The sequence below is a fragment of the Ammospiza nelsoni genome, chromosome 3 (genome assembly GCF_027579445.1).
Source record: "Ammospiza nelsoni isolate bAmmNel1 chromosome 3, bAmmNel1.pri, whole genome shotgun sequence".
Lineage (NCBI taxonomy): Eukaryota > Metazoa > Chordata > Aves > Passeriformes > Passerellidae > Ammospiza > Ammospiza nelsoni.
In genome coordinates this window covers 63761428-63786613 of record NC_080635.1, presented here as the reverse complement: position 1 = coordinate 63786613, position 25186 = coordinate 63761428, and the positions used below count along the sequence as shown (strand labels likewise).

Sequence of the window (25186 nt, the reverse complement as noted above, 5' to 3'; positions counted from 1 at the left end):
CAGTCTTTCTGATGGGATGTACTGTAAATACTCAATAAATCTCATGAGGCAGAAGAGGCCTCATTTTGACCACTGTAGCCAGTAGCATTGCTCTGGTCAAATCCTGCTGCTCAAATGTAAAATGATAAGGAATGAATGAAAAGGGGCAGAACACTGTTCTTTACATTGCTCTTTCAGAAACTGAACAATGTGTCTGAGTCTGAAAAGTGGCAAAAAGATGGACAGTTTACCCAAGGAACTTGGTTTTCAGGTGATGAAAGGCCAGAGTACCTGCTGCATAATTCATGGTAGCTATTGAGGGAAGGGCATGAAACAGAGTGATGAGCTAGAAAATGTGATGCTCCAATGTAAGAGATTCCCTTGGCTGTGTGCTTTTTACCCTGATTATTTGGAGAAAGAGCTAATTCTTGAGTCAACTTGTTTTTCTCTCTGTACTGAAGAGACCTGTCTTGCTGTTCTTGAATTACGAATTTGTACACAGCGCTATTCAAGGAGGGCTCTATTAACAACCTTAAATCATAGTCTGTCTTTTCTAGGCCTATCCAAATCCAATCATACTTTTTCAGTTAATATAGATGGTATACAAAGCAAAATACATTTATTAAGAATATACACACCATGTTATGGAATTACAAATTTAGATTGACAACTATTGCAGAAACCAGAAATGAGCATTGTAATATTTTAGGTTTTGTGAATAGGTTAAAAAAATTATTACAAGCCATGGAGGACCCTGTGAAAATTTTTTTTTTTTTTTTTTAGTGTAGAGTGGGAAAAGAAAGGTAAATTCCAGTGGTGGAAAGGTCAGAAAACTGTGATAATGCAGTAAGTATTTTCAAGGAGGAAAAATATTCAAGTTTAAGACTGCTCCATTGTTTAAGGCTTTTATCAGAAACTTGAACCTTTATCACCAGCAGTCCTTCAATCTCTTACATAGTGGTGTTTCCAAAGGACTTTTTTCTGAGCTGTTGAGCAAACACAAACCTTTTCAAAATCGTGAAGATACCTTGAAAGCAGCAATAAACTTCAAAACACTGGTTCCTACTCAAAACCAGTTTTTCTATGTAGCTTTATGACCCAGAAATAGCCAGAAACAGATGTTTAGTCTAAATACTGTCATAAAAGTGTCTTCTTCTACAAATATTCCCTTTATTTTCTTATAAGAAGCAATTGGTTTCCATCCTGAAACAGGAAGTTTAACTTTATTTCTAAATGTGCAATTAATGATGAAAATTACATTTCCATACAGATATCCAGTTCCTCTGTGTCATTTCTAAAGAGCCCTTGACTTAGATTTGTGATTTTCAGTCTTATCATGATCATACTAATTAATCTCAGAGGAAATCTTGAATCTTTCCTATTTCACCTTGTATGAGACTTTTGTTGTTTTTCCTAGCCCACTCCAGTGCCACGTTATCATGTAAGGGTTTTGTACACAACACTCTAGATGAGTTGCAGCTTTGATTTATGCAATAGCTTTAGAACATTATATGTCTTTTTCCTAATGCATTTGCATATGGAAGAAACTTTTTCAGTGACTTGTCTGAAGCAATACTTTGGTACTTTCCTGGATTTACATGGTGAATTTAAGATAGATATTTCTTTAATATTTTCCCTCTACTTCATATTTCATTATATTTATGGACACTAAATTTACTTTAACATCGTGCTGTCTGTTCACCTCGTAAATTCAATGTATCACAGCCCCTTCTTATCCTGAATTCTTTAACTGATTTTGTCATCTGAAAATTTCATTACATTGCTATTTCTATCTTATCCTGTTAATTAAGGAATATAACATGAATCCAGACATGAAATCATAAGCAATTCTTCTGTAAACAAGATGCAAGATGAAAATTAATCAATTGCTCCCTGATTCCTAACCAGATATTTATTTTCTTTAATACTGTAGGTCTTAGGCAGCAGCTCCTTGGCTTCTGCAGTAATTTTTATAATGAGACTTTATGAGACTATATTTAAAACATTAAATAAGTGTTTGGTTTATTACTTTATTAATATATTGGAAAAAGTTATTGTTAAGACATAGTTTCGATTTCTAGATACAACACAGGCTGGAACACAGTGTTTTTCCAGTTATTTGACTTTGTTCTTAATTTAATTATGGATTCACCAGATTTCTGACAGATTTTTATTTTCTGAATAACTCTGCAATAATTTAAATCTATTTGCCCTCACACAAAGGGCAAATACATTTGAAAGTAATTGACATTTTGACTAAGTTCTAGTACTTATTTTGCTTATAAACATGTAAGCTGTGGTGAAACAAGATCAAATGCAAACTCATTCCATGTGTCAGGTACTCTGTGATAACTGTTCGTGTGCGTGCTGTTATGCTGAAGTGAAAGCCACCTCATGTAGACAGCTACAGCAAAGCATCTGGCATTCACTGAGTTGATACTGTCTTTGCCCATCTCACCATAAATTGTCCATCTGTTCATAGCTTGAGAAGAAGATACTGTTTTAAAATATTTAAGAACAATTTACAGTGATATTTCTCTCTCAGACCTTCCTAGAAGGTATTTTCTCTCTCTCTTTCAGTCTTTTTGAATTCTGAATTTCTCTTATTCATGTCAAGTGAAATCTTACTCATGTTAAGAAACTGCAGTTAAAAGAACCAGTATAGTGAGTATCAGAGAGGAGAATTTAGCCTTTAAATTGGCTGAAGCATCTGTTATTTAGAATGATTCTCATTCAGTAGCAGGAAAAACCTTTCCTGCCCTTTTCCTCCTCTGGTCCAGATTTTAATGAACAGTTTCAGAGAAATAACCTCTTATTCAATTATATTCATGCATTTTATCACTAATGGGCAAGAATTATGTTACATTTGAACTCCCTCATAACCTGTCTATCCCTTTTGCCTTAATTTGTAAGACATGGCTGCTGACCTACTAAGAAAAAAATTATTTGCTAGATAACCCCCAAAAAGTTTACAGTATTTTTCTCTTTATTACCAGCAGTGCCTTAATAGAATACAGAAGGATATTGTCTAGAAGGAAAGTGTGCAAACTCAGTATAATTATTAGATTATTAACCACATGTGCTGGATCTGGCTACAATAGGCTTAAATTTTGCAGTAGTCAGAAGGGAGCATAGCCAGGACCCAGAGGTAATTCCATACCATGTCACATCATTTTGTGGGGATGGATTCCAGGTTGGGTAGGTGGTGGACAGAGAGGTCGGTTGTTAGTGTTTCCACAGGCAATATCATCATGTGAATCACTCGCTCTTCTTCTTGTACACTTTGCCATTAATATTGCTGCTGTTACTGGTCATTGTCTTGTTTCATTGCTGTTTCCAGACACCCTCATGAGGCACCTTTTGGGCCTCCAATTCTCCTCCCCACTTTGCCAAAGTGGGGGAGTGAGGGGAAAGTGACTGAGCAGTGCGTGGTTTGGAGTGTTTTAGTGGCAACACTAAATTGAGGAATAGCATTCCTAAATCCCCACAATCCTCTTCTGTAAAGTCACTTGGTAGAAGAGGCAAGGGTATGGTAATATTCCTGAGCAAGTTCCCTTTGACTGTGTGTGGAGCCTGGTCCAGTGCAATTGGGGCCATAAATCCAGAGGAATTGTGACACACTTGAGAACTTGTTTGAACCTCATGAAGTTCAACAAGGCCAAGCGCAAGATCCTGGCATGGACTGGGGCAATCCCAAGCACAAATACAGACTGGGTAGAGAATGGATCAAGAAAGCCCAAAGGAGAACTATTTGGGGTTGTTGGTGGACAAGAAGTTCAACATGACCCAGCAATGTGCATTCAGAGCCCACAAATCTAACCATATTCTGGGCTGCACCAAAAGCAGTTGGGCCAGCAGGGCGAGGGAGGAGATTCTGTCCTACTCTGGTGAGATCCCAGCTGCAGTACTACATTTAGCTCTGGGGACCACAACTTGAGAAGGATATGAAGAATTCCAGTGAATCTAAAGGAGACCATGAATATGATCAGAAGGCCAGAGCACCTGTGCTATATAGGCAAGCTGAGAGAGTTGAGTTTGTTTGGCCTGAAGAAGAGAATTTTTTGGGGACACCCTCTAGCATCCTCCAATAGCTGAAGTAGCATACAAGAAAGATGGAGAAACACTCTTCACAAGAATATATAGTGACTGAACAAGGGGAAAAGGCTTCTAACTGAAAGGGACTAAGTTTAGATTAGATATTAGGAAGAATATTTTACTGTGAGGGTGGTGGAATAAGTAGAGGGTCTGGAATAAATTGCTCAAAGATATTGTGGATGACCTATCCCTGGAAGTGTTCAAAGTCAGGTTTGATAGGGCTTTAAGAAACTTGGTCTTGTTTGATGTGTCCCTGCCCATGCCACGGTGAGTAAAACTAGATGATCCCTCCTAATTTAAACTGTTCTATAAGTCTATAAGAAAAATGGCAATAAAACAGATTAAGCCTGCTTCGTCAGGCTTATGCTTGAGAAACAGATTATCCCAGTCAGAGAGAATCCTTGTTTCTGATTTGAAATAATATGTGAAAAAATAATATTATGCATCAAGAATTTTGATTTATTGCATAAACATGCAAAAAAAAAAAATAGACTAATTTCTGGCCCCTCACTTCAAGGAGGACACTGAAGTTCTGGAGTGTGTCCAGAGAAGGGCAATGAAGCTGCTGAAGGATCTGCAGCACAAGTCTTAGGAGGAGCAGGTAAGGGGTGTTTAGCCTGGAGAAAAGGAGGCTCAGGAGAGACCTTATTGCTCCCTACAACTGCCTGGAAGGAGGCTCTAGGCAGGGGAGGGTCGATCTCTTCTCCCAGGCAACCAGTGCCACAACAAGAAGACACAGCCTCAAACTGCACCAGGGGAGGTTCAGGTTGGAAATCAGGAGGAATTCTTCACAGGAAGGGTTACTAAGCACTGGAATGGACTTCCCAGGTTGTTGGAGTCACCATTGCTGGAGGTATTCAAAAAACAACTGGAAATGAGACTTAGTGCCATGGTCTAGTTGACAATGAAGTGTTTTGTCTAAGGTTGCATTCAATAATCCTGGCTCCTTTTCCAGCATAAATGAGTCTGTGAGTCTGTTATTTTGTGATTCAGAGGACTTTTCAGGATGCTATTATGGAGTTCTGGTTGTACCAGCATTTAGCATCCCTAAGTCCAGGAAATACCTGAAGTATCTGTAGATATACTTTCATTTACATACCAAAAATATGTTTCTACATATCTATGCAGGTAAATATTATTCAGCTTGAATATTTTCTTTAAGGAAAAGTAATAAAAAGATCAAGTATCAAGCCACGAGGACAACTTCATACTTTGTAGTTTGCCACGAAACATACCTTACCTTTATGTAACCTACTTTTTGGAATTAAAATTTCAATTCTCTTTTCTAATTTGGTGTTCATTCATATTATGCTACTTCTGTTCTTTTTTTCTTATTTTCTAGTGTCTATTGAAGAATATTTACAGAGAAATTCTGACTGAAAATGGGAATTTTATACCCGCCATTATGACTCAGTCTTGGTTAAAAATGTGTCATTATGTTAGTCTGACTTTTAAAGCTCTGGCATTTTCTTGAAGTATTTCTTACTGACAGTGTGAAGCAATGATGTTCTGTAACGGATGGGTCATTTGAACAGGCTGATATTGAGATTTTTGTATACCAAATCTATCTACCTTACATTTCAGTTCTCTATTATTAGTTCTCTATTAGTTCTCTATTTTATATTATAATTCTACACTGAACTTCTGTGAATTTGATTTTCACATTTCAGCAATGTACTTATCATAACAAAGGGGCCACTTCTGTTACTGTAATTTACATGGGATTTGACATATTTCTGTAAAGTAGCAAGTGCTAATCCAAACACTGTTATTTCTCAAGGCATTTTTGATTGGCTAGTTTAACCTGAGATGTCCTCTGAGGAAGCACCCCATGAACTCTCAGTTGGCTAAAAAATACAGCACTCATAAAGGTGACCTCCTGCTCACACTTGGTTACAGGGCAATGGCCAAAAAATTTCTGGAATACTTTTCTCCAGAGAGGCTTTTCTCAAACTGTCTGCCTGATGTATGTGACATGTCACTTATCATTGTTAAGAAAGGGAGGGTTAGTGATGCGCAGCATCCCACATGAATGCTTAAAGCCACTGTACGCTTTGGGGTTGCACTCTTCTGACAAAATGTCAATGTCTTGTCATGCATATTCAGTGTCACTGAGTTAGTTGTATTTGCTGTTGGAAATGTTGTACTTGTTTGAATCCCAGAAACTAGGAAATAGCATATCTGTCGCATGAAACAGAGAAGACAGAAACAACTTTTAAAAACCTGCAGCCACTGAGCTGAACTGCCTCCAAAGGAAGATTGTATAAGATTTACTGTGTCATGAACTTTGAAGACTAGCAAATTACTGAATCCTATTGTTGACATATAGTGGTTTCATTATGTAAGAGCATGCAACCTGAGATGTTCCCACTCAAGCTCAACTTTCCTACTCAACTTTTCTGTTGCAGTCCTGCTTCAGGGCCCTGAAGGATCTATAGTCCTGCTCACTGGGCAGACCTAAGATACACAAGACTTAGCAGGCAGTTGGCCCAATTGTGTGTCTGACAGAATCTAATCCAAGTATTTTAAGTTCTTATAGAGTCAGCTAGAGTCAAAGAGAAATGCTGTCTCAGGTGTGAGACGTCACTTTTTCTCAGCGCGCTGTGCAAGGCATCAGGTACATCCATAGATGACATACAAGGCTGTATGCAATGCAGTAGGAATAACTGAAGTGAGTAGTGCTCATCTCGCTTGGGAAGCTGGTAAAAGCTGTGTAAACCCAGGGCTATCACACTCCACTAGAGCTGATACACTGCTTTGACTACTACAAGGAATTTCAAACTATTTAAGCCCTAAGTTCATTTTCATAGAAATATAAAATGGTTTGGGTTGGAAGGAACCTTAAAGATAACCTCCCATGGCAGCAGGGACATCTTCGACTCAGCCACATAAATCAGAGTCCCATCTGACCTGGCCTTGAACACCTGAGGGGTAGATGCACTTCTCTAGGCAACCTATTCACCAACCTCACAGTAAAAATTTCTCCCATATCTAATCTAAACCTACTTTGCTTCTGTTTGAAGCCATCTCCCCTTGTCCTGTCACTACATGTTCTTGTAAATAGTCTCATTCCATCCACCTTGAAGACTCCTGTCTGGTACTGGAAGGCCACAATTAGGTCACACCAAAGCCTTCTCTGCTCCAGCCTGAAGAAACCGAATTTGCTCAGCTTTTCCTCATAGGAGAGGTGTTCTATCCCTCTAATTATGTTGGTGGCTTCCTCTGGATTTCAACAGGTCCATGTTCTTTCTGTGCTGGGGACCCAAGAGCTGGGTGCAGCACTACACCAGAGGGAAAGAATTACCTCCTGTGACCTGCTGGCCACACTGCTTTTGATGCAGCGCAGAAAACAATTGCCTCTCTTGCCTGCAAGAGCATATTGGTGGCTCATGTCCAGCCTCTTATTCAGCAGCACCCCCAAGTCCTTCTTGACAGGGCTACTCTCAATAGCACTTTTTTTTTCTGGTAGCACTTAAGCCTTTACTTTAAATCAGTACTATACAACAATACAAAGTAATAGCTGATGTCTGCTAGTCTGCTATACTCTAGGTGAAATAGCTGCACTTAAAAACTTGTGAATGTTGTCTCTCATAACTTTGTCAGAGAAAATATTACCTCAATACTTCTAGCATTCCTTAGGGAAGCTCTAAAGATAGGAAGCAGTATTATTCAATTATCTGAAACAGTTTTCAAAACTGAGTGGAAGATTTTAAAATAGACTACTACATTTCCATGACTCAAATGACTGTTATTGGCTAACAAGTTTTTACATATTTTAATCCCTATTATCCATTATTTACACAGTTAACTTGAACAACTGTTTTATAATGAAAAAGTGCATTTAGTCCATATGCAAAAAGGATAAAAGTAAACTAAGTTTTGTTTGAATTTATTTGATATGAATAAATAAACTTAAACATAGTTGGTTAATTATAATTACAGTGTCTAAATATGCCTAGTATTTGAGATGTACTATAAATTGTTATTGATTTTTATTTGATAGTTAGTGCTGATATTTCAATATAAGAAAAGAGAGAAAAGTGCAATCAAATAATATGTAGAAGAAGTAAAATGCAATCTGAAATGACTAATTTAAAAAGAAAGAATAAGACAAAAATCAAGAAAAAGTAAACTAATTCCTTTTGACTTTAGAGGCTATAAAATACCACGGCTACAACTTTGTATAGCCTCATACGCACCTGTCACTTGTTCAATCAGGTAAAAAAATGTTCAGCAGCAAAGGATGCCATTCAAGGGCATTCAGGAATAACTAACCAAAGAAACAGGGACTTAATTTGTGACACCTTGAACAACAGATTTATTTTCTCAACTGAAACTTAGGTTAAGGTTCAGTTCAACTTGGGATTGTTACCTTTTTCCTTAGGATTATTTGAAGCCTTAATTTCTTTTCGTTTTGAAGAGTCTGAAAGAGAAATCAAACACAAAAATGAAAGAAGAAAATTAGCAACATAAATATACACTGTGCTCATTGGTACTGTAACAAATGTGCATAACACCAGATCAGCCAAATGCATAAAAGAGATGTGTTAAGAATTAGAATTTCCATTTAATTCAATAAAAGGCACAAACTAACGTTGAAAGCAAACAAAAAATAAGTCCCATTAAATTTTCTGGCAAAGTTTCTGCAGGTCAAACCACACCCTCATTCCTGTGCAGCCTATCACTTCAGCATTCAGCAGCAGCTCTGTCATAATTCACTCAGAACAGACTAGCACTCCCACTGCAGCGTTGGCTGTGCAGGTCAGACAGCAGTTAAAGAACACCACAATAAGAAGTGGTATGACTTTATTATTTCTGAATCATGTCAGACACTGCTCCTTTCAATATATCAGATCTTTTAAATGAGAAGAATCTAAGCTTGGTCCCTTTTTGTCAACAGCCTGTAATTCAAAATATATCAAAACTGCACTGAGATACCAGCAGAAGACTTGTTATTTGCCAGCCACATAATTATAAGACATTACCTTTTTCCTTAAAGGCTGTTGGAGGCTTCACATCTTTTCTTTTTCCAGTCTCTAGAAAGAAACATTTAACATTTATCACAAGTCAGGTTAGGGAAATGAGATGACACTTGAATAGAAAACAAGTAAAAAAATTTGATATGTGGAGAGCAAAAGAGATGTGATAATTGAATGGATTTAACAGCATGGAAATAAAGAACAGGACAAAAAAAACAAGGTCATCCATTCATCTTTCTAGTCTTGAATATGCAAAATAATATGCCTTCAAAATGTCATTAGGTTCTCTGAATTCTAAGGAAACTGTGGAGCCCTCTCTCAAGCAGGCAATGAAGAATTGCTTAAAAAGAAGAAAGAAATTCTACAGAGCAGTTGGCATCAATGATTTCTTCTTTTGCTGAACCCAAATAAAAACTAATCCACATTGATATAATTGAAATATTAGGAATATTTCTCTTGAAAGCCAGAGGCTGCTGACAAAGGTAAGTGGGAGTTTTTTATTCAGGAGTGACAAAAGGACCAGCTACTCATTCAGGATGCCAATACTCTTTTAATATTGAAGAGGCCATATGGGTATTGCCTGTGAACAGAATTTCACTTCCTATGCATATATAGCCTTTTAAAATGACAGGCACACGGGCTATAAAAGAAGAGCAGTGCTCATCCTTCAAATGTACATTAACATATTTTATGTCAAAATGAATAGTCCAGGGACTTAATTGTATCTTTAATTTTTTTTTTTCTTCAGTACATGACAAAGTGTTAAAGGACATGAGAAAAAAAATCAAACCTGAAATTCTAGTTCTCCCTTTCTAGTAACTGACAAGGCAGAACTCAGGGACAAAAGAAACCAAACCAAGCAACCAACCAAATTCCCCAAAAGCCCCCCAAAAATTCAGTAGTTAGGTAACCACAAATAAAGGAAAATTATGATCTTCTTTTGGTGTCCAGGTGAGACACAGGGACTGATAGCAGTGGCATAGAGGAGAATTCTCAGCCACAAGGGACATCCTGGCTTCATTTCCTACAATTTTTACAAGGAACAATACATTCCTTGCAGAAGTGTGTAATTTTGTTCTATATCGATTCAGCAGTCATAATCTGGACTGCATCCAGTATCTCAGGTTTCCAAAAAAAAGGGGGACTTTGTAACAATTTGGACTTCAGATGTGCTGCTCCAGCTCAGGAACCAGGCACAGTACGGACAGCCTTTGCTGTTTCATTTAAATTTTTCAGCTGTTTTAGTACTCTACAGAAAGAGAGTGTTCCATACACATCACATTGCAACAAATAAGGTGTGCTCCAAATAGATGCTATCAAGCAACCCATGACCCCTGTGTGAACCGTTAGCAGTGGTCTTGCAACTGAAAGGATTAGACACAGAGATGTATGTGCCCACATTGCCAACAAATTAAGAAAAGAAATTTGTCCTATCAGTCACCCTCAAACACCTGGATGCATCAGTAGCCTCAGCCAGTTTAATTCTCAGACACCCACATTCCTGAGCTGTAGCCACATGGACCAGATTCAGTCTAGTTCCCTTCAGTAATGTTCCCACTGTGGAATTTAAACAACTCATTTTTGAACAACCAACATCCAAAAATGGTATAAAAGCAAATTTTAGTATTTTCCCCAAGACATTATTTCAAATATTCACATTTAAAAGAAGCCCAGATGATTTCTAGGGATCCTACTGGGGTCTGTACAGCACAAATATTATTAAAAACAATATCATGGTTAAAATAATCTAAACAGGAACAAGGATGGGTTTTGTTTTCCACACTTCTATATACCTACTCAAGAACTCTTTCTAGACTGACTAACTGTTGTGATATTCAGGTCTGCATTTCTTAATTTCTTCACTTACCTTTTTCTCTTATGCTCTCTGGATTCTTGAGATTTTTTACCTTCAGGGGATCTGTAGGAAGATAATTATGTTTCTGAGACTTAGGAGTACCCTTCTACATTTAAAAGACGAGTCAAGAAATATTTAGAAACCAAGACCAAAATTGTGAACATAAATAGATGCAAGCTTGATCTCTCTTTATATACTCTCTAGAGACTGTCTCATATTTTTAAGGTGAAATAAAGTTAGTAGCAAAAGCAAGAACAGAAATTGCTTTTGGTGACTGTTTGTAGAGACTACATAGAAGAGAAAAATTCGAAAGACGAGGAAAATGAGCAAGCAATGACACAGGATTAGGAATTCTTTGGGTCTTATCCAAAACTTAATGAAGACAGTTTATGCTTTCTTCCTCTGAAGAATATATCTTTACCTCAGTCCTTCAGGGAATATGCATTCAGGGTCAGCAAGCACAGGAAAAGCATATACTATGTTGTGTAAACAACTAATGTTTAAATATTCTTTTTTTCAAGCAACAGTTGCTTGACATCCTAAGTGTATTTATCAGGGAAATTAGGGGAAAATAGTTTTTTCCAAAGTGAAGAAATAATTTGATAGGCTTTTGAGTGTATGCTATTTGAGTGAGAGAACATCACAGCCTGCAGAATGCTAAATAGACTCAACTGCATTCCATCTGACAGGATATAGCACCTAAGCATATAGAAAAAACCCATGCCATTTATTCCAAATGAAAGTAAACTAAATCTTCAGCAAAACAGAAATAGCTAAAAGAAGATTCTTTAAAAAATAATTTTAACTCTGAACATCCTCCTGGCTACCATGGTACCAGGAAGTGATCCCACTTATCCATCTGGATTTAAGTGTGAGTTGTAACAGAAAAAAACAGCTTTGGTTTCTCCACCAGCTTCAGCCCCCACTTCCAGGGTGGCTAAAGCTGGTAGAGAAACCACATTGCACAGGGATAGGTTATGAAATTAGGAGCCTGATCTTCACAGCAGCAGGTGGATTCTTCTTCAGGGGACTGAGAGAAAACTTCCAGTGTGAAGCCTGAAACCCTTTGAAATTGCCTCTATATTGAATATATGAAAAGGCTTGAGGGAACAGCTGCCTCACTCTGGGCACACTGGTGATCTCAGTGATCAGCAGCCACCCTTGCAGCCACAGCACAAATCTTTGGCCTTGTGGGTTTTGTGCCACATACCCATGGTGGGTTTTGTTGCCATCCATGTAGCAGATCTCCCTTAGATTTCCTATAATATGTAGCTCCTAAAGAAGGTTCAGCACTTTTGAGCCTTACAACTTTTGGATGCAACTCTCAGTGCAGGACACGTTACCTGCTGCACCAAGTTCCCCACCCTCTGAGCCGAGGATACTGAGATCACCAGTACTGCTTTTCTTCCAGGGAGCAGGTTTTCATTTTCAGAAGTTTAAACATGTACTTACTGAGGACTTATCAAACTTCTGCTCTGAAATGACCACTTTATTGCTGATCCCAGCAGGGGAAAAACATAAAGCTGGCTTAAAGTCAGCTTTCACCATAATGCTTTCCTCCCACATTCTACTCCGGGGGTGAAGCTGGGTCAGGTTAGGAAGATGGTATAGAATGGTGAAGCAGCAGCAGTGTGTGATATCCTCAGGATAACGATATAGTTCTCATGCAAATGACAATGGCAGATAAATAAATAGAAATAGACAGAAATGTGAACTGCTACTGTTCATGATATAACTCCATTTTTAAGGGGAAAAAAATATTACAAGTTAAGAAAAAAAAAATGCCACAGGCAAGATAATATTTCATGTTACATTTGCTTTAAAGGAAGTGTAAGTATTGCATAGCAAGTACAAATCAGCTCATTTGTTTCTTTAATGACAGTATACTATAATATATATGGCACGAAAGAAATGCACACTATTGAATTATTTCCCCTATCAATCTGTGTATGAAAATAAATAGGTTTATTATCCACACATAGCTGACATAAGGAAATATTCAAAGATATCCCAAAACATGTCAAAAGCAAGGAAGAAGAAAAAAGGGTATTTGTTTGGAAAATAAATCACAGAACACAGGGTGAGAAGGAATTTTTGTTATCTATACAGGATAGATGCTGTCAATAACTCAGCACAATGCAAATATCTTAGAAAAAACCAACAAAGAGTTGTATATTAAATATTACAAACTTTTAGTGCCACTGTTACACCCTCTGAATGAATGAACTTCTACTCTGTTATCTGGTTAACATACCTACCAAAAACCATGTGGCAAATTATAACTTAGAGTTTCATTGGCCTCAAGTTATTTGAATATGCTTATGTCAACAGAAAATCAGTTTCTATATTTGTGAGTATAAATAGGCTTCTTTACTCTTTACTGCAGGGAAGAGCTGAAAAGCTAGTTATAAATTCAGACAGAGTCCTGAGGTGTCCTGTATCACTAAGAAGTGGAAAATGTACTATTCCACTGTTCTCTTTAACTACTCTCAATAAAATTGGGCTCCAGGACTGAAGACATTTTATTCACCTCATAAAATAGATAAAGCAACTTTGTAGGGTTATGATCTATAAAGTATCCCAGCAACAACTCCAAATTCAGGGATTTAATTTTCCTCTTTCTGCTTTAAATAAAACCACTATGCTTCAGTTTATGAAATATAGCCTGCTTTAGGATAAGATTTTTGGTCTGGACATCATCTGTGTTCATTCAAACTTAGCCCATCCTTCAAAGGGAATGAGGTGTGATGATAGTTCCTTTATTGCATAAGGTGCCAGACACACATTAATCACCACGAGTATTTAACACTTCACCTAGAAGTGTTCCTTTACTTTGTTTACATGAATAGTAACAAAATTCCAAGATACATAAATAGGAAGTATATGCAGTCTTAAAAATCCTTCATTTCCTGTGTCCTTTGATATATTTTTATTTTCCAGAAAGATCCACTTTAAGAAAAAAATTGTAAAACACCAAGTCCCAAAGGGTAAAAAAATGTCCCCAGTGACCTGGTCAATAACATTTATAGAGGCCCACTCATGAGGCTTGAAGAGGTGGTGGAGAGGGGAAGCAATGACAAGCAAATAGGCTTTGATTAATTTATGAACCACAGTTTGGGCAGATATGATTACTGAAATGGGGAACAAATAATGTGAAATATAGGTTTATGCAGTAGAGTGATCCGTAATGCAATAAGAAAATACACAACTAAGAAAGGCACCAAGGTTTCTAGAAGTTTCTCCCCACAGCTTTATAAGTTGTCCCTATAGTCTTTGATGTTGATATATTTTCAACTGAGCTCTACAGCTCACTAATCAGCATCCTTGTTTTTAGGCACAGGCACAGAATTTTGCCAGTTTGATGCCTATTATGGGAAACAGTGATGGCTGCATCAGCAAGAGCTCTCAGCATCTGAAGGACAGGCTCAGCTGGGCTGGATATCAGTGCTACTGCAGGGGGTCAGGAGCCTGTGATGTCTTTGCAGATACATTCAGCAGCAAGTTTTCAGCTGTATTGACATTTAAAAGAAATTCCTACCTGCTCTTTTCTGAAGGCTGGGCGGAGAAAATCTTGCCTCCTTTGTCACGTTAGAAGGACCTGTAATGACTAATTACTAATAACTTAGTAATTGAAGTTGCTGATAAGTTAAACAGGAGCATAGGAGACAAAAAAGCAGTGATGCGGCCACTCTCAACAAAGGACACACTATGGAAAATTTTTCAGTGCTGGCAAACCACTATCCATTTGCTCTAAAGAAACTCTTATCAAAGAGAAAAGAGTTTTGGGTCTTCTCTCTTTTTTTTTCTCCTCTCCCCGCCTCGCTGTAATCCTTTGAAAGGAGCAGCAGGCTGAATACACATGCTCCATGCAGGGATAGAGGGGGAAGGGTTGTCACTCAAGTGCTTCTTTAAATTTTCCATCACAACACCATCAGGCAGACACAGATTATAGGCAGTCTTTGGGGAGGGCCATAGGACTCCATAGAGTTTGGATATACAGTTCTGGTGCAGGTAACTAAGCCTGTTTAAATGGAGCATGTGTACATCAGGAGTAGAACACGCACAAATTAACAATATATGCACCAAGAGAATTTGCGGATTGCCATAATTTAATTCAAATTTTTGAACAAGGAATTAACTGAATGAACGTAGCTTCTAGGATTTTGAAAATATATCTAGCAATAAATTATTCCTCCTTTCCTGTATATGTTTTTGTCATCTTTTTGCTTGAATTGATCTCCTTCAGTTCCTTCTTTGAAATCACATGCAATGACTATAGCTTGAAATAGCTATAGATTAAAGTCTATATATTGCAGACCATATCTATCTATATATAGTTATAAGCTTATAATAGTTAGAGACTATAACTTAAAATAAATATTAACTCAACTAAAAATATGGTAAATCTTTTTATTCTGAAGATGTCAAATAAGACTTATCCCTAAGTAACTGCTTCCAAATAAAGTTACTTCTAGAAAGGAGGGAAGATATAAAATGTGTAAAAACCACCCAATAAAACAGTTGATGAAAGGAAATTTAACTGCATTAACCATCTACTCTGATCAAATTGCCAAAAAAAAAAAAAAGATAAGGAATACAAGAAAGATTCAGACCAGCTCTCATGTTGCAGATGGTTGACTGGAAGAAGCTCTGGGGTTTTAGCTGTAACTTTTACAGAGTATAGAAGGCATGTTTCCCACTCATGTGCTCATAAATCTTACTTTCTTCTTACCTAGTTCACACATTTGTGATTCAGTTCAGAATTTCTTAACTGGCCCCTATTAAAGACTTAGCATTGTTCAGACCTTCTTTACAAGGTACTTAACTATTACACAGAGTTATTAATGATATTGATTTAATTAATTTTGAGAACTCTGAATTTTAATTGTCTTGATATATTCTATTTATATTCCCCCCACTTTTTTTAATGCTGTAGATACTATAGAATATTTTAACTAATTAAATTATGATTGGTTAAGATTTATAATGAGAAAGACTGCTAATGATTGTTTAAAAAATTAGCATCTTCATTCTACTTTGTGTGGTTTTAGCACAGCCTATATTTTATTATGTGTTCTTACCTTTTTCTTTTAAAGATGTAGGATTCTTCCTTTCCTTTACTTTAGCATGTTCTGTAAAAAAAAAATGTATTAATTTTCAAGCTAGAGTGTTAAATGGTTAACATCAAATGCCGCTAGGATAATGATTGATTGAATAATCAGCGGTTTCTAACTGACACAAGATATCAATTAAATGTATTAATTAAGTGTAGCACAAAATTAATATTCATCAGTTTTAACATGCTCACAAAGTGAAACCACAAATTTTCTTAAATTTGAAGAAAGAATGAAGATCACTCAAAACTTATTTCACTTTGCAGCTCATAATAACTGTTAACAAATGTTCCTAAATTCTGGGTTTAGCCTACTAAATTTTTTTCATAACTAGTGTAAACAGTGCACTCTTTGCACTTCTAATTCAGGTAATGCCAATTAAGTTTCATAGTAAATTTACTGAAATAGTATAATGGTTATAAATTCCTTACAAAACCATATTTTAAAAACTGAAATGGCAATGCATTCCAAGGCTTTTTTGTTTTGGATGCACATAGATCTTAGTTATATACAAATTCATCTTGCCATGTTACCTTTATTTTTCGTGGCAGCTGGAGATTTCAATTCTTTATCTTTTCCAGGATCTGTAAAAGAATTAGTCACACCAATAAAGTGAATAAAATTCACCAGGTATCATTCAGAAAGTTCAGTTCCACAAAATGTGTTTTATTGATCAACTATTATAGATTTAATAATAAAATTTGCAAACTTCAGCTTAGTATGAGACGAGGACAGTGCTCTTTTCAGTGCTCGTAACCAGAAAGGTCAAAACTGATGCTTTGTCAAATTTGTCTCATTGGAGCTGACTGGGATTGCCCATTTTTGCTGAGCAAGGCCAAGGGTCTTCTTTTTATAAAAAGATCAGAGACTTGGATTTTGACTTCCTGCATTTAAAGTAATGTAACTGATGGTTAAACTGTTTTATATATGTCATCTGAGAAATTCTGATAGGTGGTTTCTGGGAAAACTAAAAATACTAGGTTCTTCACCACATATGAAACAAAAATTCCTTCTATTGAAATACTCAGCAGCAATTCAGCGCCAGGATATATTAAACAAAACAGTTAGAAGACCTTCTTGTTTTCTACACATAGGATAAGAAGTCAAGACTCTTGATGAGGAGGAGTTTGTGTTTAGGAGGTGGAGGTTGTGTTTAGTAGACAGATATGAAAATTGTATAAGCTACAGTAGGTAGTTTTAGTGGAAATTGTTTACTGCCTTAATGACACACAGTTCACAAATTGTCTCGTTTATTATAAAAGCATAGACTGTGTAGCAGTCTAAATAGCAATTTATCATGATATCAATAAAGCTTCTTGTTCATGGCTTAATATTTGTCTCTGACTAAGACAAACTGAGGTGCTGGGGAATCTGAATTGAAGGAATCCATAAATAATAAGTTTTTATTTATGGTAGAAATAACCATCAAGTGGAAAAACCTAATTTGCTGTTGACATTGAAAGACCTCATCTGTTGGGACTGATGTCAAGAGATAAATTTTTCATTATTTTTCTCCTTCTACATTGTGTTTCTAAAAAGGAAATACTAGATACTTCCATACAACGTAATATTTAAAAGAGAAGACTTGGGAAAGAAATCTGTTGAACAAGGTCAAAAATGCAATTTTAGTGAAATAAAGTTGTCTCTTCTATTCCTCATTACACTTCAGACTGACTGCTTCAGAAACTACTCCTGCTCTCCTGCTTTGACCTTCATGTTTTGTGCTCACCAATTTATAATTCAGTCCCTTATTTTCAGAATGAAAAAATACACAATTTACTGCAGATATCTGTAGCCATATTTGGCAGACATATTCAGAAATATTCATAGTCCTAATAAAAAAATAATTCCAATTTTTAAATATTAAGTTAATCACAGAAGACTCTGCAAAGAGAAATAAAATTCAGTAGAAAGACTGAAAAATATTTTCTTCTATGCTTGTGCATAATGAAAAATTCCCACAAAGTTTCATGTTCAGTGCAATAGTGTCTGCAAAAAAAAGAAGACAGCTGAAGACAGAGCTCCAGCCAAAATAAGTAATTTAAAGCATAACATAAAGGCTCTACTTTCAGAAGCCCATCAGTGAGAAATTAAAGCTGTTGTACAGCTCCATTATTAAGAGCACAGTTACACAAACTCTTGTGGAAGATGTTAATTTCATAAGTGAAACTATAGCTTACTTCCTTGTTTCATCTTTGGTTTATCTGGAGAAAGAGAGGGGAAAGAAAAGTGAAAAGAAAAAGAAAAAGGAAATGTTAGAATACATGTTCATATGGGAAATTTTTAAAAATATAATCAACCAATGAAAATGTATTTAAATGCGTGTTGACCCTAAGTGCTTTAATATATCTTGAACCTCCACTGTGTCTTGACAGAATATGTGAATAAAGGTCATGATTCCCACCTATTGCCTTTCATACATGCGCAAAGAACATGACACCCCCTAGTCTGATATGATCTTTTTAAACTGATGGCAAGTCTCATTTCTTAGTTCTATTGGATACCACCAGAAAAAAAAAACAAAAAAAACCAACCCTTTTTATCATCTCTTTTAAATATTAATTCTCAGTAGCAGGCATTAACTTGCTGGAAACCATCTGATATTGGTCATGACATTTTTCAAACAAATAGATCAAAGAATTAAAGTTAAGTGGCTTCTTGCTCATCTTCTACCAGTTAAAATATTACCTGTAGTTTGGCTTTAAAACTAACAGAGGACCATTGAACTGAGATGTTGCTACAAACTTTCAGCCCATTTCCAGATGTGGGAGTTTGAGGTCAAAGTTGCGATAATCACTAAAACCTTTTTTTGGAACAATGAAGTTATGTCCTGGTTGCCAAGTACATCCAGCCTACAACACTCCAGATTTTCCTGCAAGTCTTACACTTTTTTTTGTAGATTGCAAGTCCCAATTTTGACCAGGACTGAATCCCTCTACTTTCTGATGTGTTTTCTGATGCAAATTCTTTGAATAATAACAGTACATAGTAATATTAAAAAAGCATGCAGAAAAGTTTTTTGGTTTTTTTTTTTTTTGGCTTGTTTGTCTTTGGGTGATCAATGTGTTGGCAGGAGCTCCATACATATAAGGTTCAGAAATGAGAAGCAGAGGGAATTGCTGTGTAAAAGTGTTTGTGCTCGCTTCTGTGCATCAGAGGAACCGAGCTGCTGCCAGCACTGGGAAGTTGTTGCAGTGGGGTGGAAGTAGCTGCAGAAATAGTTGTGACAGACATTATATTTTGCTCTTATTTCTTTGACTTGGAGACACCAGATAGTGCTGGCATGGGGAGACAGCGCTGCTGCTGCTGACTGCTGTCATGGGAAACAGTTTGCCCCCCTTTTGAGTTCCTTGGGTATCACAACCCGTGTTTTAGAAAACCCTGCTCCATGCCAGCCATGTGTATCTATAGCTTGTACTGTTTAGTCTGTGCTCTTTATGGCACAGTTAAAATGTTTGGCAGAAAAAATCCCAGCTAGTGGTGGTACATTGTAGAAAGGATAAATCTTACAGCAGCCGCACACCTCATTGCTGCCTGAGACAGACAAAAAGAGGGGAAGAAGCATAGATATCTGAAGAAGGTCTTGTGTGGCAATGGAAAATTATGTGAAGATACCCAGCCTAACAATGCCTGAAATCTAGGCCAAGGCCCACCTAATTATAACATTTTCCATGACAACTACCAAGCAGCTGACAGCTGCTGCAGGGTGTCTGTGCTGGCTTGAGTAATTCTGAGTAAAGCTAAAGCTGAGCAACTGAAGAAAAGGAAGGGATAATAGCTCAACTGACCAAAGCTACACCAGTAAACAAGTTTTACACCTTATATTAATGGTTACTGGCAAGTTCATCATCAGGGCTCTAGCTGCCAATTTGAGCATGACGAAGTATAAAAATCACCTCAATCACATAAAGGAAGCCTGAGCTGATGAGCTGATAAGCTTTGGGGATTTAGACATACTTTTTATTACTTTGCTTCTTACCATACTAACCTAAAAAAGAATGGATTGCGTTTAACAAGTGTACAAGAAGCAAGTATGCAGGATATAATGCTGAAGGTAATAATAACAAAAATAAATAATAGAAATGTAAATAATAGGAAAAGACACATCTTCAGATGGTTTAAGGTATCAATCCTTCTCTTTTTGGGTTCACTTGAGTTGGTGGCTTGAGTTTTGTTTTGGCCTTTGTGTAGACCATTCCTTGGTATTCCTGCTGTTGTTGGCTTGGGACACTGGATACAGACTTTGTGCCCCTCTGAACTATGTGCCATCCACACCTGGTACTTGCAGCCTTTCTTCTGGTGTTCCCACTCAGACATTCCCACTCATGCCTTATCCATACCAATCCTAAGATTTTTGTGAAAAATTTCTGCAAGGTCTGGTCTCAAAAGTTTTTGAGATTCTCTGCAGGGGACCTTTGTGACTCTTCATGGGGCTGATGTTTCATCTGGAACAAGAAGGGTGGCTCAGCTGACTTCGGAGAGCCTCTGCCATCTTGCATCATTGAAAGTTACTCTCTCAGACTGAGTAGCAAAGGCTGATCCCTGTCCAAGCTACAGGGGCAGGAAGATCTTGCAAGATCAGTGGGACACTAAGTGCCAGCACAGAACCTTTCATCTGAAGTGGGCAGCCATCTGAAGCTTTTGGCTGGGGTGGTAGTTTTGTGGGACAAAGCCAGTTTTATAATGGAAATTCCCTGTTGCTCTGACAAATGCAGCAGAACTCTGAAAAAATACTGGTGAACCAATGGATTTAAAGGTTGCTGTCATCCAGCTCTGAATCTGAGGTTACTGTTTCTGTGCCATTGTGTTTTAAGAGAGATAACGCCAACAAGTTTTGTTTTCTTTTTACCTTGCACTGCTGCCTTAGTTGCTTTTCCTTCTTTTTTCTCAAGTCCTGCTGCAAATAAAAGATACATTTTAAGTAAGATTTCTAATCAGAGCTGTTGCTACATCAGACAAAGCTCTTCTTAAATGCTTACGCATTATTTTGTGTCAAAGTATTTCAAAGATTTCCAATCATGAGATTCCCCCCAACAATATGAGCACATAATAGATATTTCTTATTTGTCTGAAAGAAGAGTGATTGTTTTTTAATTTTTTTTCCGAAAATAGTAGGTCTGATCAAGCAGAAGTTGTGGCTGCCCAGTGCAGGGGGCTTGGAACTAGATGGTCTTTAAGGTTGCTTCCAACCCAAACCATGACACGATTCTGTGATGTCAGGTGAAATAGGGGCGAAACTGCAGCACATATTTTGTAACAGAGAGGAGATCAAAGCACCTCCACCCCCAAGCAAGCATGGCTTTCTGTTTGCACCAGCAGAAACCTCCACTCTGCACCTCTGACACAGCAAAACATTGCCCCATATTCTCAGCTTTAAGCACGTGGTTGGATTCAGTGAAGGTGGCAGGCCACAGATGGGCTGTATGTTATGGCATCTGACTTGATCCTTCTGAATACTGAGATTTCTCTGGGCAAGCAAGAAGTGTGAACCAGACCACTTGTGCAGCAGCGCTGCTTAACCTTTACTGACACCAGGGGAAGCAGCTATAACAGCGCAGGTCAGGATGCATGGACATATCCAAATGCTTATTCACAAGCTTGGCAAGCACAGTTTTTAAATTCATTTACATATCTTGGGAGATGGGATATTAAGGATGAAACTATCTAAGAAAAGGTGGTGCAAGAAGAGGTACCGTTAGATTTTGTTCACAGAAATATGGGTATTTTTCATAGTTTCTGACAATTTACACTGCAGGTTTGGTGATATACAAGATTATATCTTTAGGACAACCTATATATTTCTCATTTCATTTAGTTATTTGGGGTTAAATATTGTAAATCTATAAATATACATGTTTAGCTCTAAATGGCACTTCCAATACTTCATTTCTGTGAAACTACGCTTATTTAGCCATAATTTATAACTATTATGCTAAATAAAAAACCTTGCTTTAATTTAAAAGGCAATCTTCTTACAATGGTTGAGACAAAAAATGTAGCATTAAGAAAATAAGATTCACTGTCATTGTTTGAAAGTACTCTAAAGAACAAACAATCAGCATAAGTGTCAGGATGTAAAATGGACAGTGAAAATTAAGTTACATGTGATGAGTATAGAAAATGTCTGCAGCTTCGGGGTCATGAGCACATATAACAACCTCTCAGTTTGTTATGTCACCCTGTCATTTTATTAGAACCAATCACAGCTGAAAATTAAAAGTCTGGCTTTTAGAGTCAAAGTAAATTCTGAGGGTCATGTTCTGTTATCACCATTTATGCTGGGAAAGGCAGGGAATTCAAAGGACCTATGAAGTGCCTCCATGTGTGCTCACTGCTTCCCTGCTGCCTGGACTGCAAGTCTGGCCCCAGGGGAGCCACCAGGACATCCTTTCAAGAGCATTCTGGAGCTGCTGGGCATGATGGCTCATGCAGATCAGCTCAGTTAATAAGCTATGGCCTGTCTTCAATGTCTGCTGGTGGGCTGGGGGCCAAAGGAATGATCCTCTGATCCCAGATTCCCTGACCCTGAGATTCAGTGAAAAGTCAGGTATCGATAGATGAACTGTTTCATCTTGAGTGGGATGAACCCACTCACAGGCATCAAATATTCCCTTGTGATGTGAGCAGGTGTTTGTGAGCAAGCTCCATGTAAACAGTGCAATATTGCACTTCTGCACCTTGGTTACCTCAGGGAACTCATTTTATTAAAGCTAATCTTCCATTTTCCTGAAAATAAAATCTAGGTTTAAAATATGTCTGACTCAATACTCAAGAAAAAGGGGAGTATTCCATTTCTATCCAAGTACCTAATTTTTAATTGTTGCTATTATCATCCATAGTACCTGGGCCTTGATCAGCAGTATTACTTATACTAACCATGAACTAGACTCTGACAAGCCAAGATGAATCTAAAGAGTGAGCCCTGCCTTTGAGTAAATCAATATCACAGTGCCTCTAAAATTCTTACTGAAATGGTCAGTATCTTGAAGAATAAGCCTATTTGAATATGGAAAGAAACATATGAAAAGGGACATGAGAAACATGTCCCATACTCATTTCAAAATATATTTTTATCATTAAAACTGCAAAAGCAGCTATGACAAGAGTTCAATGAGCTATTGAGAACTGTTGTTTTCTTCAAAGCATTTTTATCCTTTTTAGCTGGAATGAAACAGTTTTGGTTTGTAAAACTTCTGTAAATTTTTTCACCTGCTCACATCACATCATTTTAATGGAATAAAAGTTTTTTTTTTTTCTGGATACTGAACTGCATGCAACTTTCTGAGAAAATCAGGTGTTTAGTCATCAAATGAAAGTGGTGACGGTAGACCACGAGTGTGGTGATCATGAAGGAACCATCCATCCTTGAGAAACATCAAGGCTGCTCTAACAACTAGTTATAGATATATTAACAGTATTCTGGTTAGCCATGCATTCAGTAAGGCAACACCACTTGCATGAGTGAGTGAGTGCTTGTAAAAGGAGAATTTGCTCAGACAGAACAGAGCTCCAGTAACTTTTGGGAACTGCCAAGTAACATCATCTAGACATGGCGGAGCAGTATCTAGGATGACAAACAGGACATTCTGTTATTCCCTTTGCTTTTTTAGAAGAGGGCAAGAGCTACTTTTGTGATGCTGAGAGGTCTTTTGTCATCAAGGTAAGAGTTGTCACTTTGAAGCCCATCCATGTAGAGTCAGTGTTTGGAATAAGATTCAGAAGGTCTGGTTTTCTTTGTTTCTATCAAAACAGAGACAAGTTTTCTGAGTAGGTCAAGATGCCATCCCTTCCACTGGGCATTTTTAAAGTTCTTGTCACTTCTGAATGGCAGCCTGAAAGATTATCTCTTTGTGAAAAAATGATTCTGTTCCAACTATACTCTATTTGAAAAGCTGATCTTTTAGCCATATGACTTAGGTAATGATTGTTGTAATGCATTATGATTTTCCCTTCTGTAGAATGGCAGACATTAAAATAATCATGAAATACAACCCCCCCATCCCAAACCAAACCCACAAAAACTCCTGCATGAAAAAACACAAAATAAAATGAAGGTAAAATCAGGAATTCATCAGGGATCTATATTTTCAGTAAAACATAGTTTCAAAAAATAGATTAAATAGAGTAATACTCCCACATATATTTTGTCATTTCTCAGCAAAATTCTTGACAATTTGGCACAATATAGATCAAATGGGAAATTTGCTTTATAATTGTTTCTCTGATTAAATCATAAGCTCTTAGGAAACAAATGAGAGACAATTCAGCAAATATTGTTTTATGCTGAGAGTGGCCAGGAGAGCAATTCATCAGTCAAATATTTGTACAGTCTCAATAGTTGTAGGCTATAATCAAATTTGTCAGAATATTTTTATCCCAAAAGAGACAGGTTGCATAACTAGCATCCACATCAAAAATATGCATTCTAAAATGTCACTGATTTTAAAGCTATTTTGAGATATTTGCTCAGTGTGATGGAAGACTGAAAGAAATCATTCCCACTGGAAACAAAAAACATTTCACTCACTGAACCCCGAGGCCAGAGGCTCCTCATTGTGGCATCACAAAAATCAAGAAATCATTAACCTAAGAAGTGTATGTTATGGTTTAGGAACTGTTCTGTTACATGGAGAAATAAAAAAAAATCATGCTATAGTAGCTTGTGAAAAAATGCAAGAAATGTCCATGTGAGTTTGATAGTTCATAAAAGGTAAAAGTCGATGGGAATGGCCCAGAACTGCTTTTATGCCAGCAGATTAATTTTGTTTAATTAAAAAAGAAGAGAATTTCATCAAAAGCCTGGCTTTTTTTCCAGAACAGAATTGTTTGCTTTCCAAGAATATGCTTTAAAAAATTTACATTTGCCAAAACCTACTGAATATTGAAAACTACATTGTGTCCAGAGAGCTGCTAAGTCTCTAAGGACTAACAGCAGAAAAATGAGAAACAAACAAAGAAATAGCAACCATGTAGAACAAAGAAATATCAATTTGATATCTATGACTTCCTTCAGACTTAAAGAAAGGTTCAACACGACTAAATGATTACAATTAAACACTACCAGAATTTGTCTGCATCACAAAATAATATAGAAGAAAATAACAGCATTCCTTTGTGATTCATACTAAGTAGCAGAAGGAACAGCTGTAACATTTTCATATAAA

General features: G+C 37.0%; 1 protein-coding gene across 27 annotated transcripts in view; it reads right to left on the bottom strand.

Moving 5' to 3' along the window:
- TRDN (triadin) overlaps positions 1 to 25186 on the bottom strand; it is a 225163-nt gene that overhangs the window by 53357 nt on the left and 146620 nt on the right. For 12 of the 27 annotated variants that reach the window (XM_059467562.1, XM_059467537.1, XM_059467543.1 and 9 more), the window contains 8 exons: positions 20872 to 20919; positions 18203 to 18226; positions 16556 to 16606; positions 15990 to 16040; positions 14447 to 14515; positions 10921 to 10971; positions 9060 to 9110; positions 8447 to 8497 (listed from right to left, as the gene is read on the bottom strand). In XM_059467562.1, the coding sequence (XP_059323545.1) occupies positions 8447 to 8497; positions 9060 to 9110; positions 10921 to 10971; positions 14447 to 14515; positions 15990 to 16040; positions 16556 to 16606; positions 18203 to 18226; positions 20872 to 20919 (396 nt within the window). The remainder of the gene's footprint in view (positions 1 to 8446; positions 8498 to 9059; positions 9111 to 10920; positions 10972 to 14446; positions 14516 to 15989; positions 16041 to 16555; positions 16607 to 18202; positions 18227 to 20871; positions 20920 to 25186) is intronic. The other 15 variants (XM_059467542.1, XM_059467545.1, XM_059467553.1 and 12 more) reach the window with 6 other exon arrangements.